Genomic DNA, 18948 nt, shown 5'->3' on the forward strand with positions numbered 1-18948 from the left:
GAACCACGTTGGAAATGTTTTTTTCTCTCATTAAAATCCAGGCCCTGAGCTTATTTTCCATGCGTGAGTCTTGTGTGTAATTTACGTACAGACACGTGTAGGTCCTTGTTGTAGAGCCACCTACCTTTAAGCGCTGGCTGACTGTGCACAGCGTGCTGATGGGAAGCGAGCACCCTGCAAGGCAGTCTCTGCGGATGCCGTGTAAACGTGCGCACAGTAAACTGCTGTCTCTCCCCGGAGGCTGTGAGCGGGTCTTGTGTCCTGGAGCCAGGACCGAGCTGAGCATGAAGCTCACGTTGTCTGGACACAGCGAGGTGAGGCCGGATCCGTATTTTCAAAATAGGTTTTAATCGTAAGCTTTATATACAAATTGTTGCACAATTATTTTAATAAAGGGAAACAGTGAAAAGTACAAAACACAAATCTTGTTCCTTTCCCTGTGAAGTAGCAAAGGTTTGTTCATAGCCCCAGATGAGTGACACATGAACGGGCAGTCTGTGAGATGCGCTCCAGTACAAATCAGGCCGAGTCACCACTGCCCAGATCACCTCTGTGGAAGAATTAATGGAACGAACATCAAGGGGCCAGAACCATCTAGTAAACTTGGGCACTCATAAAAACATGGTATAGATTATGCTAAAAAGAGTTTAGCAGTAGTGTAGCTCAGTCTCTCCCACCCCCAATTAGGCATCGATGAGACAAATTCTAAAGCACGAGGTGTTCTGAGCATTAATCAACTGTGTACATATTGCACTAGGGAAGCTCCGAGTACTTGAGTTGCGTTTCCAGCACTTGTAGGGTTAGTTGTGCCTGTGCGTGCTCGGCGAGCAGGTGCTGCTGCCCCTAGCGGACTATCCAGCCCACGTGGCGTTACTGGTCCCGAGATTCGTAGAGAAGCTTGGCAGCCTGCAAGGTGACCAGAGATAAATGCGTGTGCCTGGCTGAATCCAGTGGGGGCACCCCGGGTAGGCAGGCAGCGGGCCTCCCTCTGGGAAAGGTGGGCAGTGCTCTGAGCAGAAGGGCCAGGCCCACGGTACCTTGTGCATGGCCACCAGCCATGCTGTCGCCTGCCTTCTGCTGCCGTTTGCGTCCTCCCCGGCCGTCAGCTTCAGCTGCGTCACGCCCTCCGCCCCTGGCGCCGTGTACTGCAGGGTCATGCCTGTGGCCCGCGCGTTGCCTCCTGGAGTGGGGAGACAAGGTAAGGAAGCCCGAGGGGGCGCTGAGCGCCCAGGGTGCCGCCGGCCCTGATGTGCTGCCGGGGCGCCTCCTCCCCAGCCCTGGTGCTGGTCTCAGACGGAGGCAGCCTGGTGGCGGGCCCTGGGCTAGGGGCTGCCCAGCGTTTGAGCCCAAGCTCACAGGCCCGGCACCACGTGGCCAAGAACCCAGGGAGAGGCGCGGTGCCATTGGGAGGGCTGCCCAGGCTGCACCCTGCCTGTCACGCTGGCCTCACCCCCACCCTACTCTGGAGAGCCAGGGTCAAAGCGGAGGGCACAAGTGCCACCAACACCCCACTCTAGTACATGAGCTCCTGAAAAGATGCCATGTGGGGTCGGCCTGCTGGGACACTGCCCGCCTTTGGGCTGTGACACCATGGACGACGACGGGACCCCAGCACCTGCTCTGAGAACCAACGGCTGGAGGAACAGACGGCCTTTCTGTCACGACTGCAGTCAGAAAAGTGGCAAGGAGACCAAGCCTCACAGTGGAGTTTGCCTACCTACAGCTGTTCCACTTTGTGACTTGGGAGGAAAACTCCATTGTGAGCCGTTACCCAGCTCAGAAGATCCCTTCCATCAGACGCAGGTCTCAGAGTCAAATGCAGGCCGGTGGGGGAGCAGGTGCTGGGGGGGGAGAGGCCCGGCCCACCGGGAGGTCGATCCGGCTGGAAGTGCCCCGCCACCCAAGGCCTGGGACGCCCCTCATGACCTTTCATAAGCCACGGTTCGACCCTGGGTGTCAAGCGGCTTGTCCCTGCCTGGGCTCCTTGCAGGAGTGCCCCCCGCCCCCGGGCTCTGGGGCAGGCAGGCTGTGCTCTGCCCACCCCCTGCTCCCATAAGTAGACTTCTACTGGCCCAAGCCACGTTTCCATGGCTCCTACGACCGCTGTCGCATTCTGAGTCTGTGGCCGGCAGAGCTGCATGCAAGTACCTGGGCCTCGACAGAAAGTGCGCAACGCTGCTGTGGCCACCGCCCCCGCCCACCTGGGAACACATTTTTCTGGACATTTAACGGTTCCGGAAGCCTGGGCAGAGCAGGGCTCACTGTCCTCCCAGCACCGCCACAAGGGGCCGCATAGCGCCACCAGCCCCCGGCCCCGCCCACACGTGGGAAGGACACGGAGGGAGGCCCCGGCCTGGGTGGGGGGTGGCCCCCCGCTTCTCCGGACCGTGACTTCCGCACCTTCGGCTCACGGCCCAGCACAGGTGCCGCCACGCACAGCCTGTGCTCGGGGACAGGGGGCAAACGCTGAGCCGGCCCGCTCCCCTCGCCACCTGCGGGCCCAGGAGCGCAGGGAGGCTCCTACGAGAGAAGACGGGAGCGAGCGCGCTGCGGAGGGACGGGAGCGCGCTGGGGAGGGCCGCCGCCCGCGCCCCCCTCAGGCCCCAGTGGATGCCCAGGGGAGGATGCCCAGGGGACGTTAGGAAACACTGCGTAGGGCTCCCCTTGGGAGCGCAGAACTGAGCAAACGAGATAGATTGCTTCATTCATGCTTTGTCTGCCCGTCTTAGACCCAACTGTCCTTCAAATCAACCAAAAGAAGGGAATGTGTGTTTCACAGAGAGCCTCGGCGTGGACCCCAGCACACAGCAGGGTCTGAAGGAGGCGCAGCCCGGCGCGGGGGCAGGGAGAGCGGCGGGGAGCGGGGAGCTGACCTTCAGAGACGGGCTGGCTCCCCGGGAGGCTGGTATAAGTGTGCATGTCTTTTTCTACGTCAAGAAGGTAGGCCGGCAGGAGAGAAGAACAAGCAAGAGCCGATCAGAAAACAGAAAGCAAGACGGACTAAGTCACGTGGGTTTCTTCAGCGCACTGCGCCCAACGCGGAACACCAACTCCACTTCCGTGGAAGGACAGCTGCTGAAGTGCGAAAGTTTAGGTGGAAAGATCCAGAATAGGCTAAGCGCTCCGCAAGCTCCAGGAGGAGGGTCGTCCCCGCAGACCCTGGGGGTCGTGGTGCTGGGCGGGCAACGATCCAGGCATCGGGGAATCGGACCGATGCCAGCTGCCGCCGGAGCCTTACCCCTGACCCGAGTCCGACAGGAAGTGAAACGTACAGAAGGGTAGTCCCCGCTTGTTTTACACGTTCAGCCCCATTCTCCTGGCGAGCTCCTACAGCCACTCACTGAACACAAGCCCCCGCCACGGCTGAGCGCGACGGCCCACAGACCTCGAGGGTCACCCAGGCCGGTGCCACACGGCGCTCACCTCCAGGAGGGAAGCCTTCCGTGAGCATCTGCACGGCGGCAATGCGCGTGACCTCGACCTCGTGGCGACTGTCCCCGTCCAGAAGCAGGTACCTGCAGCAAGCGAAGGGTGTCCACACCACGTCACTTCAGGCTCGGAGCGACAGAGCGTCAGTGCCGCGCAGCACCCGCTTTTACCTCTGGTTGCTGGAAAGACGACAGACCATCGTGTCTGGCTTCTCCGAGTTTCCAAAAGTTACCAGGAAGGTGGCTCCTGGGGATGAAAACCAGACATGAGGCCCCGGCAGCTCCCTTCTCGCCTCCCCTTCCAGGCCAGCCCACCAGGGGACACGCACAGAGGACAAAAGGAAAGCAAGACAGGTGGCAGCTCTGTTCTGTGGGGCCCTCGGCTGAGGCGGAAAGGCCGTGACGGGGTTGGGGTTCAACAGTGGAAATAAAAGGTGCTGCCTGGGGCTCCCAGGGGCCTTACCTCCCAAGGGCCTGGCTCACAGGGCGCCGACCCTCCCCCAGTGCTCAGGGGCCACTGGGCAGCACCACCTGCCCTGCTGCCAGGAGGTGGAAGGGGCCTGCAGGCCGGGGGGGCTAGGCTGCCAAGGCCTGGGAGGGGACAGCAGGCACGGGGAAGGGCAGCAGGCAGAGGGAGGGGGCAGCAGGTACGGGGAAGGGCAGCAGGCAGAGGGAGGGGGCAGCAGGCACGGGGAAGGGCAGCAGGCAGAGGGAGGGGGCAGCAGGCAGGGGGAGGGGGCAGCAGGCACGGGGAAGGGCAGCAGGCAGAGGGAGGGGGCAGCAGGCAGGGGGAGGGGACAGCAGGCATGGGGAAGGGCAGCAGGCAGGGGGAGGGGGCAGCAGGCACGGGGAAGGGCAGCAGGCAGAGGGAGGGGGCAGCAGGCAGGGGGAGGGGGCAGCAGGCATGGGGAAGGGGCAGCAGGCAGGGGGAGGGGGCAGCAGGCACGGGGAAGGGCAGCAGGCAGAGGGAGGGGGCAGCAGGCAGGGGGAGGGGGCAGCAGGCATGGGGAAGGGCAGCAGGCAGGGGGAGGGGGCAGCAGGCACGGGGAAGGGCAGCAGGCAGAGGGAGGGGGCAGCAGGCACGGGGAAGGGCAGCAGGCAGAGGGAGGGGGCAGCAGGCAGGGGGAGGGGACAGCAGGCACGGGGAGGAGGCAGCAGGCAGGGGGAGGGGGCAGCAGGCACGGGGAAGGGCAGCAGGCAGAGGGAGGGGGCAGCAGGCATGGGGAGGGGGCAGCAGGCACGGGGAAGGGCAGCTGGCAGAGGGAGGGGGCAGCAGGCAGGGGGAGGGGGCAGCAGGCACGGGGAGGGGGCAGCAGGCACGGGGAAGGGCAGCAGGCAGGGGTAGGGGGCAGCAGGCAGGGGGAAGGGGCAGCAGGCACGGGGAGGGGCAGCAGGCAGGGGTAGAGGGAAGCAGGCACGGGGAGGGGCAGCAGGCACTGGGAGGGGCAGCAGGCAGGGGGAAGGGGCAGCAGGCACGGGGAGGGGCAGCAGGCAGGGGGAGGGGGCAGCAGGCAGGGGGAGGGGCAGCAGGCACGGGGAGGGGCAGCAGGCAGGGGGAAGGGGCAGCAGGCACGGGGAGGGGCAGCAGGCAGGGGTAAGGGGCAGCAGGCACGGGGAGGGGCAGCAGGCAGGGGTAGGGGTCAGCAGGCACGGGGAGGGGCAGCAGGCAGGGGTAGGGGGCAGCAGGCAGGGGGAAGGGGCAGCAGGCACGGGGAGGGGCAGCAGGCAGGGGTAGGGGTCAGCAGGCACGGGGAGGGGCAGCAGGCAGGGGGAGGGGGCAGCAGGCAGGGGGAAGGGGCAGCAGGCACGGGGAGGGGCAGCAGGCAGGGGGAGGGGGCAGCAGGCAGGGGGAGGGGGCAGCAGGCAGGGGGAGGGGCAGCAGGCACGGGGAGGGGCAGCAGGCACTGGGAGGGGCAGCAGGCACGGGGAGGGGGCAGCAGGCAGGGGGAAGGGGCAGCAGGCAGGGGGAGAGAGCTGCTCTCTAGCCACCACCATGTCCCAGGATGGCGGGGGCCGCACCTGGAGTCCCAACCATTGGTCCCAAGCCTGCAGCAGGCACCCTGCAGAGACAGAGGCCAGGCACGGCGTCACAGCATCGCAGCCACCACACGACAGACACGAGGCCCCAGGTGCTCACCGCTCAGGAGCAGCTTGAGCTGCTTGTCGTAGAACTCGGCCTCCCGGTGGGACACCAGGGCGCACTCAGCGCACTGCCGCACGGGGTCCACGAAGCACATGCGCCGCAGCGCCACCTTCTGGCTGCAGCACTTGTCGCAGAAGCACTTCCCACACCGGCGACAGTGGTGCTGCAGACGCGGGGCAGGCAGTGAGGACCCCCGGAGACCCACGCCACCGGCATCCACGACCAGATGCCTCGAGGGTCCCAACGGTTTCCCAGCGGCCGGAACCCTGCCTGCTGACCAGGCTGCCACTGTCCCCGAGGCTCCGCGACAGACAGCGCCCACTCCCACCCCCCAGGCCCCTCCCGCCCCACCGCAGCTCACCTTCCTGGTGAGAAAGTCAAACTTGGTGTCGCACTGCATGCACCTCGGGCACTAGGAGAGAAGGTGACAGGGCGTCAGGACCCGGCTGCCAAGGCCACGTGGTCAGCTCCTCAGGGAGCCCCGTCCTGTCACCGGAACCCAGGATCGGCTGTGAGATGATGTGATGCCACAGCAGAAAGTGATCTACACCGGGTCCCCGCGCGGAGAAGCGCAGTGGGTCTGCTGAGCTGGGGCAGCGTCTAGCTAGCAAGGGTGCTACCAGCCCCAAATGCCCGGGGCTCAGCGGGGAGGCTGGGGACAGTGCTCCAGGGACAGGCCGAGGTCCAGGGCCGGAAACGGCCACATTATCACCAAACCAACCAACCACGCAGAGGACCTCAGACCTCTTATCTGACAAAGCGAGGGTTTTTTCCCATCCTGGCACCAAGTGCGGACAGACTGTCCCCGCGCCGCCAAGGCTCAGCCTCCACGGTGGGAAAGCTGCTCCTGGACACATGCGCCACCTCACCCCAGTGACACGGTGACAGTAAGAGGCCACTGTCAGGGAGCCAGACACCCTAACCACCACGCGACCCGAACCCGGCCAGTCCCCAGTCAGTCCTGGCCAACACGGCCTGACCCCAGTGCCCTGCCCTTCATCCTCACTGCCTGGCTTCAATCTGGGCAGCCAGAACCCACTTGCCGCCCAGGCTTTGCTCCCCATCCTCCCCGTTCTGCCAACGCAGTGCTTGACCTTGACCCCTGCTCTGCACCCCTCCCACCCCCAGGCCTGCGCCTGCAGCCGGGTCTGTTGCTCTGAGGAAAGGCACAGCAGGTGCCAGGGCCCACCATGGGGCCGGGACCCTGAGGAAGCTTATGGAAGGAGCCTGGCATCCACACGCAGTGTGCCCTTCTCCGTGGGAGGACAGGCATCCAGGCCGGCCCCGAGCCCACCCAGCTCTACGTGGCCACGGCCCCACCCTGGGCTAGTGTCTAAGCGTTCTGAGATCCTGTGATTGATGTTTCCTTATTTTCTCTTTGCTCTTACGCTGCTTTCTGGGCTGGGACACAGGGCCTGGCCCACCTTGGCTCTCCAGAACCGTCCACAGAGTCCCTGTCGGCTTCAGGCATGAGCTGGCTAATCACAGCGCAGCTGCTTCCACCAGTCCCTGCCATTGCCTCTCGCTGTCAGTTCTGGAATGTTCCGTGTGTTTGGCCCTTGGGCCTCCACCCATGGCAGGGCATCTGTGTGCCACGCTCTCCTGTGACCTCACACATCTGCCAGCCACAGAATCCACTGGATGTGGGGAAAGCCGGCTGGACCACCAGCGTCAGGCCAGGCTCCAGTGCGAGAGCTGCCTCCCGAGTCCATGCGTGTCCTGCACCCACGGCTGGGACACGGAGCCCAGGGCTGCCCCACCCTCGCCGGGAGGCTCGCATCTACACAACTGAGAGACCAATTTCTAAACTAAGACCACAGCAGAATTTAACATTTGCTCCCGGGGCTTCCTTGGTGGTGCAGTGGCTAAGAATCCGCCTGCCAATGCAGGGGATGAGGGTTTGAGCCCTGGTCTAGGAAGATCCCACATGCTGCGGAGCAACTAAGCCCGTGTGCCACAAATACTGAGCCTGTGCTCCAGAGCCCGTGAGCCACAACTACTGACTGCACGTGTCACAACTACTGAGCCCGTGCACCACAACTACTGAGCCTGCGCTCTAGAGCCCACAAGCCACAACTACTGAGCCTGCACTCTAGAGCCCCCGAGCCACAACTACTGAGCTCACGTGCCACAACTACTGAGTCTGAGCTCTAGAGCCCATGAGCCACAACTACTGAGCCCACACGCCACAACTACTGAGCCCACACGCCACAACTACTGAGCCCACACGCCACAACTACTGAGCCTGCATGCCACAACTACTGAAGCCTGCGTGCCTAGAGCCCGTGCTCTGCAACAAGAAGCCACCATAATGAGAAGCCTACGCACTGCAACGAAGAGCAGCCCTTGCTCGCCGCAACTAGAGAAAGACCGCACGCAGCAACGAAGATCCAACGCAACCAAAAATAAATAAATAAAATAAATAAATTTTTTAAATAAATAAAATTCACTCCCTTAAAAACATTAGTGATCTAGAAGTTTTGTATTAATGTAAATAACCAACGAGGTTATTCAGAAAACTTACAGGCTTTAAATAAAGTAAGTTTCCTGTGGATTATATAAAAGAAGCTTTTAAAGTTATCAAGAGAACAATTTGATATGAAAACAGAATTAAATAAGGAAATAAAGCAACTGGTGAAGATATGAGAGTAAAATTACCACCAAAGAACTCACACCTTGTCTGATAAACCAGCTGCATCGAAAGGAAACGAAAAGCCCAGGCCGAGCCCCGTTCACCTGACCTGGACCCAGAGGCTCTGGGGTTCTGGGAAACCACTGTCTGGGGAGACGGAGTCCAGAAACCAGGTGTGAGCAACCCACCTGCACCATGTGTGACAAAAGCTGCCTGGGTTCCAGCCTCCCGGACTATGTCGCACCCAGGCCTGTGTCACCGCGGCATCACTAGGGTGGGCTGGGGCTGGCATCACAGACAGGCACACTTGTAAGGGAGAACCGGGACCCACAGGAGCTCAGTGAGGGCCCTGCGTGTGAGGTGCAGGTTAAGGCACAAACACACACAGCACATGCAGACAGGCACAGAGACACAGACACACATGCAGATGCTGCCTGATCCTCCGCGGGCTGCCCCAGGCCGCTCCCCACCCGCCAGGACGGGCGGTAGGACCAGCAGGGCCGTCCTCGTCCTCAAGTGAAACAGTGTCAACGGTGGGGCCTCCAGCCCACCACCGGGGCCCCTGCGCTCACCCCCAGGACTCCTGCCCCGCAGTTGGGAGGAAGCCGGTGGTAAGGGTGGCCTCCACAGTGTCCCCTGGGCGCCCACGAGAGGACAAGGGAGCCGGAGGGGTGGCACAGACAGCCTCTAGTGCAACACCCGACGCCGAGGCGCTCCCGGCTGCAGCCCCAGGGTCAGAGCCCAGCGGCCTCAACCCCTCGCAGGGCCAGGAAAGCAACAGCTGACTCATGCCCACCTGCCAACGCAGGGGAGTTCAGACGAGGTTGGAGGTGTGCTTTCTGGTGGGGAAGTGAGGGGTTACGAGCAATCAAAGGAGAGACCAGAAACGGCCACGGGAAGCTGGGCCCAGGTGGAGGGCTTCAGGGCAGGGGGGCCTTCGGGCATCGCGGGGCCCACCCCGGCACGCAGCCGAGGGCAGAGGCTGGGCCACAGGGCTGCTTGGAGACCCGCGGCCTCTGCCGACCTGCTGTCCGACTCCAGCACAGGGAGCCCTGGGGGTGCCCGGGGCAGCGCATCAGGACGGCCGACAGGGCATCTTCCCTCAAGGTAGAATAGCTGGAAGAGAGAGTTTGGAGAGTCTAAAGGAGCGTTTAAAAAGAAGTTACTATAAAAAGGACAGGGCTTCCCTGGTGGCGCAGTGGTTGGGAGTCCCCCTGCCGATGCAGGGGACACGGGTTCGTGCCCCGGTCTGGGAAGATCCCACATGCCGCAGAGCGGCTGGGCCCGTGAGCCATGGCCGCTGAGCCTGCGCATCTGGGGCCCGTGCTCCGCAACGGGAGGGGCCACAGCACTGAGAGGCCCGCGTACCGCAAAAAAAAAAAAAAAAAAAAAAGGACAGCGTTTGGGACAGATGCCCACCCTCCCTCTGAGGCTGGAGCGGCAAAGGACAGTCACGCCTCCTCCCACACTGTCCTTGGCTGTGCTAGGAGAGACAACACCTGCCCGGCTGCGCCTGGCTTGCACGCTAGACCGCTTCTCAGGCTACAAGGGGACTTCCCTCGTGGTCCAGTGCGTAAGACCCTGGGCTCCCATCACAGGGGGCCCAGGTTCGATCCCTGGTCGGGGAACTAGATCCCACGTGCATACCGCAACTCAGACCCGGCACAGCCGAAACAAACAAGCGAATAAATAAATAAATATTTTTTTTAAAAAAGCTTCCTCTTCCCAGAGCCCGTGCTCCACAACAAGAGAAGCCACCGCAATGAGAAGCCCGCGCACCACAACGAAGAGTAGCCCCTGCTCGCCGCAACTACAGAAAGCCCACATGCAGCAACGAACACCCAACACAGCCAAAAATAATTAAATTAAAAAGAAAAAGCTTCCTCAAAAATAAATCATAAAAATAAGTTACAAAATTACATGTATTACTGTATCTTTGTTGAAAGACGACCGTTTTCAAAGAGTAAAAGCATAACTCCTACAAATATAAAGTGAACCCACGTCAAAGATTTAACTCACGGACTTCCCTGGTGACGCAGTGGTTAAGAATCCGCCTGCCAATGCAGGGGACACGGGTCCGAGCCCTGGTCCGGGAAGATCCCACATGCCGCAGAGCAGCTAAGCCCGTGTGCCACAACTACTGAGCCTGCGCTGTAGAGCCCGCGAGCCACAGCTACTGAAGCCCGCGTGCCTAGAGCCCGTGCTCCGCAACAAGAGAAGCCACTGCAATGAGAAGCCCACGCACCGCAACGAAGAGTAGCCCCTGCTCGCTGCAACTAGAGAAAGTCCGTGCACAGCAACGAAGACCCAACGCAGCCAAAAATCAATAAATTAATTAAAATAAATTTTAAAAAAAAGATTTAACTCATTAACTAATGAGGGAACCAATAGGATGTTAGAAACCAGCTCAAGGGACGAAGAGCAGACACACAGCAGCCCCGGGAACGAGACGAATTTGACAACAGATGCTTTCACGGGGGTGGGTGGGGCGCCTGAGGGAAGGAGCGGCAGGGACAGAACACCTCCAAGGACAAAGCCCAGAGCCATCAAACAGGGAGCAGCAGGTGCGGACACCACATCCCAGGAAGGAGAGGCTGCCACTGCCCATGTCCCGCAGGACGGCCAGGAACCCGCCTTCTCCCAACACTGGCAGCAGCGCCCCGCGGGCCCGAGCAGCCGTGGGCAGCTCTCCTGGCTCCTGACCATGGGGACCCGCCTGGGATCCCGGAGGCCACGAGACCAGAGACCGGGGACGCCGCCCACAGTGCTCTGGGAACGCATCCTGCAAAGGGCCCCCTCCCCTCTTGCCCCAGAGAAGACTAACAGACACCCCTGTCCACCCACCCCACAAGCCACACGCGGACTGCAGATGGGACTGGCTGACACATCCATCGGAACAAAGCGCCCACGAACTGGACTTGATACAACCTTCGTTCATCTCTCCTTCCTTCAGGGCCTTGAACTCTGACCCACCCCGTAGCCTGAGACAGGCTGTCCTGGGGTGATGCACGCCCTGATCCTCTGTCAGATCACACCACCTGCCCCTCCCACCCCACTCTCTCCTAGCCTGGGCTGCCCCTCCCATGGAGCAAGCCCCTGCCACCTGCCTTTGGAGAGCTCACAGGGCCCTGGGCCGGACCTCCCCCCACAGTGACCCTGGGGACACAAATCTCTCCTCACCTTGTTTTTGTTTGACACACTTGTGCTCTCTCCTCCCCGGTTCTGCATCTGCAGAGCATCTGACGTCAGTGACAGTGCAGAGCCATCGTCATCACTGGCTAAACCCAGCGCCCAGGACAGGAAGAAAAGGGATGCAAAACTGCATGGATTCTAACGATAAAATTCAGTATTTTGGGCTACTTGTAGCAAGTCCTTATGGCTGTGTGCCCAGACAGCCCACCCCTAAGGCCACTCTCCTGGTCATGGGACACTCGGACGGCAGCCACACGAGGCCCAAGCTATTCCCAGGCCCTCCCTGTCCCGCCACTGCCTCCCCACCTCACAAGCTCCCAGGGGCACAGAGACACCAGGAAAGCAAGTCTCAGTTACTTCTGGGTCAGGAACCCCTCTGAGAAGCTGAGAGCTACAGATGTACCCACATCCCCACGTTTTCCAACATCTGTAAGGGATGCCCCTGTGGGCCCCAGCTACCAAGCTGGCACAGGGTCAGGCACTGAGTAAAGAGTTGATAGGGCTTCCCTGGTGGTGCAGTGGTTAAGAACCTGCCTGCCAGTGCAGGGGACACGGGTTTGAGCCCTGGTCCAGGAAGATCCCACATGCTGTGGAGCAGCTAAGCCCATGTGCCACAACTACTGAGCCTGCGCTCTAGAGCCCACGAGCCACAACTACTGAGCCCACGAGCCACAACTACTGAGCCCACACGCCTAGAGTCCGCGCACCACAATGAAGACCCAATGCAGCCAAAATTAATTAATTAATTAATTTTAAAAAAAAATGAAGCCCACTTTGATAATGGCAACACAACAAGAAAACCACATGTAAATAAACTTAAAAAAAAAGAAAAAGAGTTGATAGATGGGCAACAGGTTGGCCGCTGATGGACCCAGCAGAAGACAGCCGGGACGAAGAACACAGGACGGCTGCACACAACCGTGACACTCATCCACCCACAGCTGAGTGCGGGGGCGGGTGAAGCTGAGGACAGCATGTCGCCCCCTGCCATGCTCCACCTATGCCCCCCACCGCCCGTCCCAAACCACAAGTAAACCTACTTCTCAGCACCGGTAGATCCACGCTTGAGTCCCCGCCCCACACACCAGGGTCGTGGGTCCAGAAGCACTGGGCAGGCCGAGTGCCACCAGGCCGCGCGAGCAGCGGGGCAAAGGCCCCGCAACCAAGGCCAGCCTTCGTCCCGACGCCCCAGCCCCAACTGCCCCACTCCCAGTTTCTTTTCCTCCCGACGCTTCCCTTGGTCCCTTCTGGACTCTAGGACATTCCCCAGTGCGTTTCAACACGCACTTCCTCAAAGTCAGAGGAGGAACTGTCCTCGGCCACTTGGCGCTTCCTCCCCGCTCTGAGCTCCCTCCGCCTCTAGGGCCTTCTTTGGCTGCTCAGATGGCAAACTGGGGGCGTGTTTCTGGAAGGCACCCCGCCATCCTTCTAACACAAGAACGAAACTTCTGTTACAGGAAGGAGTGCCACGCTGATCCCAGCACTCCCACCCACACTGATCGCTTTCCCGAGAGCCCCCAGACAGGCGGGCAGGGCCCCAGACGCACCTCAACACCGGACCCGCAAAGAAAGACAACACATGCAGTACAACCTGCGAAACAATCATTCCAGCAAAGAGCAAGGGGCCCTGAAGAGTGCTGGCAGGGGGGACCCAGAGGTTAACTGAAGAGCAGCTCGCGGGCTGCAGGGGAAAACTGCACATCGTCCAGAGGGGTGTTCTCCCGCACATACGGTCCCTAAGGAGGTGGACATATCCCTGCTGTGAGCATTTCATGGGGGAATCAATCAGGGGAAAAAATGTCTAAAGAGGGTTCTCGGAGGACAAAAGTGGAAAAAGACTGACACACTGACCTGGCCTCGAGGACACGCTTGGTGCCCACTCAGTGAAGTGGAGATGCTGCGGACACAGTATGTCCCTGTCCCGGCTCCCCTCCCCCGGCGTGGAACAGACCAACTCGCCTCTAGCTCCTGCCCTCACCTGCCTCCTTCCAGGTCAGGCTGTGCGGTTCTGACTTGTCTTCGAACCTTGATAACACCTGCCCGGCTCCCTCACTGATGCAGTTAAAAGAGCTCCGGAACATGCATTCACTTAGGAGAACGAGAGTCGTGATATTACCTTTTTTCTCTTTAATCACCTTTTAACAGCACTAACCAAGGAGACCACACGAGAAAAGGTATGTTCTGTGATTTCAAACACTGCAAACGCCAGGAAGAAAAATGCAGAAGAGAAAGAGCACAGACAGGGCGACCAGAAACCCAAGAGTAAGGGAGGACGTGGCCTGGGCCAGCTCAGTGACCCGCCTGCGCGCCAACATCTCGCCCTCTGTGCACTGGCCTGCAGGGACTCGGTGACCAGGAGATGGGAGGAAAGGGCAGCCCTGGCAGGACGGCGCTGAGACCTCCCCGCGGCTGGCCCAACCGCCCCTCCGAGCTCTGGGCGCTTCACCGCCAGTGCCCTGAAAACACCTGATCGCATCCCCTCACTTCGCCCCCCCTGCAAAAAAACGTGCCGCCTGCAACCGTCATTCTACGGGGAGGAAGGAAAAGTGGTCAATCGGAACGCTGGAAGGAGATGCAACTTAAAGCATTTTCAAAAATCGTGCTACTGGGCTTCCCTGGTGGCGCAGTGGTTGAGAGTCCGCCTGCCGATGCAGGGGACACGGGTTCGTGCCCCGGTCCGGGAAGATCCCACATGCCGCGGAGCGGCTGGGCCCGTGAGCCATGGCCGCTGAGCCTGCGCGTCCGGAGCCTGTGCTCCGCAACGGGAGAGGCCACAACAGTGAGAGGCCCGCGTAAAAAAAATGAATCGTGCTACTTTTATGTCTCTGGGACGTCTGTGATTTACAGGAATGCGGTAAGTTTTTCCGCCTGGCTTAGCATAGCTGAGAATAACCGGCTTATGGGATCCAGTCCAAACCCTGTGGCACAGCACAAAAAGGCCTTCAGAGGTTCCGCCCCCACCCCACCCACGGGAGAGCTCACGCCCCACCCCGCCCCTCACCTCTGGGCGCAGGTGCAGCTCCCCAGGCAGGACGCCCTCCACACGCCCCACCTGGACACGCGTACTCACCCCCAAGACTCCCTCAGACACCACCGCCAGGCAATCCACACAGCGAGAGTCCCCTGCACAGAGCGCTGATTATAAATAAACAAACACGAGACTCCTCTCCTCCCTCGCGGGAGGGAGTCGCAACTGTATCAAAGGTTCCAGCCCAGCAGCTCGACCTATGGATGTGGCGGAATCCACAGATGACCTCGCAGCTGGGCAAAGCCCGGGTCGTATCAGGAAGGGAGATATGTGAGGGGGTCACAGAAACCTCGGGGGGCAGTTTCTTGAGAGCGGGGTAGACTGGGCGCCCCGCGAAAGGGAACCAGGCCAGGCAGAGTACCCGTGGCCCGGGAGGGGTGGAGCCCGGCGGCTCCGCTAGGGCGCGGGGCAGGCGTCCCGAGGGCGGCCGGGTTTGGGGGTGGGGAGGACACAGGGGCCGGAGAAGGCAGTTCCGGGGCCGGGGTGCGCGGGAAGCGGAGAGCGGGTCGGGCTGCGGAGGGGCGTCGGGGAGGTGGGGCGGGCCCGGGGAGCCGACGCGGGACGCGGACGCCGGGAGGCTCGGGGGCACGGGGAGGGGACAGGGGGAGCGGATCCGGTCCCGGGGCTGACGGGCGTCCGCGACCTACCTCCTTGTCCGGGACCCACTGCGGCTCCTCCAGGCCGAACGGGCTGCCGAAGGCGCGGTGCTCTGGCACCATACGCAGGCCGCTGGGGGAGCGCACCAGCTTCTTGGCGTCGCGGCGCGCGGCCACCTCGGAGGACATGACGCCGCCCCAGCGCTCGCCCGCCGCCCGCAACCGGGCCCTAGCCCCCCGGGAGCCCCGCCCCGCCCCGCCCCGCCAGCGCGACTGACAGCGCCTCCGCCCAATAGCCACGCCAACCACGGAGCGCGGACCAATCGGCGCCAGATGTCCGTCCCGTCGCTGCGCTCTCCAATTGGCGCAAGGGTACCTCCCCTGCCACCCTGCGGTCGGCCACCAATAGGCAGTGAGGGCCGGCCCGAGCACGCTCCGCCCCCTCAGGGCTATTGAGACTTTGGATTGGCCAATTAGTCGGCGACGTGGGCGCCGCTTCCTCTCTGATTGGCGTATCCGGCGCGAGGCGCCCGGCGCTCATTGGAAGAGTAGGCTGCGAAGGGTAGGATGGCGCGAAGAAGCCTGTGGAGCGCGGGCTAGGTGAGTGCGAAGAGTAGTGGTTGCCGTGGTCCGGGGCGGGATGGAGGCAGGGGTGGCCTTGGGCACCGAGAGCGCAGCTCGGCGCCCGCGCGGCCCTCCTCCTGGGGCTTTGGGGGGACGGGGTCGCGCGTCATCGATGCCCCAAGCCGCGGTTCGCACCCGCGGGCGGGCGGGCAGAAGGCACAGCCGAGCGAGGGTCCGAGCGAGTCCCGGTGGCGGGAGGGAGCCCGGTGCTGGGGCCGCGCGGGCTGGCTAGCGGGGCTGGGACCGGAGGGCCCCTGTCCTGGGGCCGTCAGCCCGCACAGCTGCAGGGCCAGTTTGGGCTGTGGCAGCAGTCTAGGGGCCGTGGGGTGGGGCGGGAGAGGGTGGGGGGTGGACAACCTCGGAGATGCAGCACCCGATGGGAAGAGCAGATGTGCGTAGGTGGCAGGGTGCGTCTGCAGGGCGCCCTGGTCCATCGGACGGCCAAGGCGGGGTGTGCCGGACACCCAGGTCTGGGGGAGTGGGGAGTGCTCAAAGCCTCAGGGGCTGAAGAGAGAAGAGATTCCCAGGGCAGAAGACGATCCTGAGAGGCGACGGGGGCCAGAAGTCCAGGCTGGCCAGTTCTGGAGAAACCACAGAGGTGGCCCAGCCGTGGGAGGACCTGTATGGCCACCCAAGGTCCCAGGTGAAAGCGTCCTCCCAGCAGCCCAGGATGAAGGAGTGCTCGTTGGAGCCCTTTGTGGGAGGGGGAGCCGGAAAAGATGCCCATCCTTGAGAGTGGGCTGCTCCCAACAGGGCTGGACACCCCAGGGCAGGTCAGCCTCTGGATGACCGAGTTCTGCAGAGTATGGAGACCAAAGGATTCCCTTTGGATTTGTTAACAGGTGGGCTGTGTAAACTCAGGGTCGGCCTAATTTGGGTCGGGGCTTAGAACACACAGCCTGGACCTGCATCGCAGGCCAGCCACTTGCTGGCTGCATGACCTTAAGCTTGTCGTCTAACCACTCTGTGCTTCTGTTTTCTCACAGCAAAACAGGGGTTATAATATTGCTCGTGTGATGTCTGAGTTCATACCTGTCACGTGCTTGGAAGAGACTAAGTGTTTGATAAAAGTCAGCCCTCGACCTTCCATTACGTTTGGTGATTTTAGGGCAACATCAGTGGAGCTGTACGTAGTTGGCCTGAATTTAGCTCCGAACTTGGCCAGAGAAAGAATTAACAGTTTCAGTGTGTGGGGACTGGGTCCTCCCACCCCGACCACCCCTCCGGTTCCTTTGGGTGGCTGTCTGGTTGAGCGGGAGAGGCCCTGAACACGTTTATTTTAGTGCATTAGTTTTGAAAGAAGATCTTCCCTCATTCTCCCCTTGAGTCCTTAGTTTGAGTCAACAAAAGCTGCCGGAAACCTGAGTGTTGCCCCCAGGGTGGAGGTGGGCCCATCTGCCGCGGCCCCGCCTTCCTGTCCCAGCGTGTGTTGGCGGCGTGGGGTCCTCAGGCCCCCTCAGAGCCCCAGAGCCCCAGAGATGCAGGAAAGCGATTCCACCTGGGAAGGCTCGGGGACGTAACTGGAGTTTCCTCAAAGTCTTGTGCTGGGCCCTAAGAGTTGATGCACCTTCACACAGCAAACAGCGCCCGCTGGCAGCTGTGCCCCTGAGACGGTACCTGCACTCGGATGCTCCTGGAAGGCCCCGCTCTGTCCAGGCCCACCCCGTGCCTGCTACTGGGTGCTGCCTGGGCACATGCTTGTCCCCGGTTGGAGAAGCACAGGCCTGGAGGGTGGCTGGCTCACCCGGGCCCTGCTCTTGGTCCGGCTCCTGGGCCAGTGTCGGGTACCCAGCGGGTGCTCCGCCAGTGGGCACTCTGCTTCGGGGGCCCTACCCCCCATCACGGAAGCTTGAGGCCCTTCGGTTGGTGGTCACCCACTGGTTTTCCTGCCCCGTGTCCAGCTGCTCGTCAGGATCCGAGCCTTATATACAGGCACCTCCCGGCTGTGTCCTCACGCAGGCTCCCTACCCCCCGTCATTCAGAATCCAGACCCCAGCCCACTCCCGCTTCAGGGCCCACGCCGGGGTTGGGGGGGGGGGGTGCGCTTTCCACACATCCAGGGGAAGAACACACGCACTTCCTCTAGAATTTACAAACCCAGGTTGGTATTCTGTCCAGATGTCTGATGCCCGGGCGTCTCCCACACGGCCTCAGGGTGCAATCCTAGCTACTCAACATCCCCCAGCCGCCTTGCAGCTGGTACCGGGGCCCTGCACTCAGGCCGCCCTTCTGCTCTGATGTGCAGTCCTGAGGGCCTCGGTGTCTCCCCTCAGCCTCAGCAGTGTTTACTGTCAGCCCTGCCCCGAGCAGCTGGCCTGGGAGCCCCCTGCCCCCTAGGCCAGCAGAACGTGGGAGCAGCCTGCTGGCCCGGAGACCCCCTGCCCGGGCTGTGGGCCCCAGAGCCTCGTGCTGCCCCCTCCCAGAAGCTGCCTCCAGAGGCTCCCTGAGCAGACCGCAGATGAGGGGGTGTACACGGCCTGGTTCTTTAAGCTTTCGGAGCGACCTGACACAATCCAGAGGCCCGGGCCTTGCTGCTGCTGCTGGACGCTGAGCCTGGCCTCTGCTGAGTGGCCACGGCCTTAGTGTTGCTGCCCTGCTGCATCCCCGGCTGTGCCGTCTTGGGTGGACACGCCGCTGGCTGCCCCTCCTGCCAGCGGGGAGGGCAGGCTGCAGGCCGGGCCAGACTCGGTGTCCGCTGTTCTCTGCTGGGGCAGCTCAGTGGTCACAGCGGTTCCAATCTCCTGGGCGTCCTCTGAGATCCACCACACGTGGCCTTTTCTGTTCTTTCCAGATCGCCGTGGAGACACACTTAAGGGAACTCACACCGGAGAACGCAAAGCAGGCTCCACTCGGGTGAGCCCAGCGCGCACGGGCCTCTGACTGTATCTGCCGCCGTCACCCCAGAGAGGTGGGTCAGGGCAGGGCGCCCCTGGCCTGGGGGGCGTGGGGCTGGGACACAAGCCGGTTTCTCCCGCCTTCTGCGGGGGATGAAGTGGGCTGACCTTCAGAATGCGAGGCGGGGATGGCTCTTCAGATGCATCTGTGTGTGGATTGAATCCTAGGTTCTGAGTTACCGAACAATTGCCCGGACAGAAGCGCCGCCTTGGACGTCTCTCAGTGCTGTCCCTGGTGCAGTGAAGCCTCTCCACGCTCCGGGCTGATGGTGTGGCCCTGTCACAAAGGGAACCGCGCACCCGGGCTCCGTCACTCTGCTGCACTCAGCTCCCGGGCTGCTCGAGGGGACGACAAGCGCGTCAGAATTGTGTCCCTGGGAATCCGTCCATCTCTGTGGTCACCCCATTGAA

At 61.9% G+C, this 18948-nt stretch overlaps 1 protein-coding gene across 3 annotated transcripts; it reads right to left on the reverse strand.

Annotated features, from left to right (window-relative positions):
* Positions 1-338: 338 nt before the first annotated feature.
* ZFYVE21 (zinc finger FYVE-type containing 21) lies at positions 339-15228 on the reverse strand. 3 transcript variants are annotated; one of them, XM_082834926.1, is made up of 8 exons: positions 15071-15228; positions 5933-5983; positions 5566-5734; positions 3600-3675; positions 3424-3515; positions 2874-2927; positions 1038-1180; positions 339-906 (listed from the first exon to the last, which is right to left on the reverse strand). In XM_082834926.1, the coding sequence occupies exons 1-8, from the start codon at positions 15206-15208 to the stop codon at positions 871-873; spliced, it is 759 nt and encodes a 252-aa protein (XP_082691052.1). In that variant the 5' UTR covers positions 15209-15228; the 3' UTR covers positions 339-870. The 3 variants fall into 3 exon arrangements, with proteins under 3 accessions (XP_082691052.1, XP_082691054.1, XP_082691053.1); XM_082834928.1 differs by lacking the exon at positions 15071-15228 and adding an exon at positions 11384-11558; XM_082834927.1 differs by lacking the exon at positions 2874-2927.
* Between the last annotated feature and the right edge of the window lie 3720 nt (positions 15229-18948).

The sequence above is a fragment of the Leucopleurus acutus genome, assembly GCF_964270905.1.
Source record: "Leucopleurus acutus genome assembly, chromosome: 1".
In the NCBI taxonomy this organism is placed as follows: domain Eukaryota; kingdom Metazoa; phylum Chordata; class Mammalia; order Artiodactyla; family Delphinidae; genus Leucopleurus; species Leucopleurus acutus.

Coding starts and splice junctions, on each gene's coding strand:
- ZFYVE21 (XM_082834926.1), bottom strand. CDS start 15,208: ATGTCCTCCGAGGTGGCCGCGCGCCGCGACGCCAAGAAGCTGGTGCGC. Junction 2,928..3,423: donor GGAAGGCTTCCCTCCTGGAG/GTGAGCGCCGTG, acceptor TTCTTGACGTAG/AAAAAGACATGCACACTTAT. Junction 907..1,037: donor GGCTGGTGGCCATGCACAAG/GTACCGTGGGCC, acceptor GTCACCTTGCAG/GCTGCCAAGCTTCTCTACGA.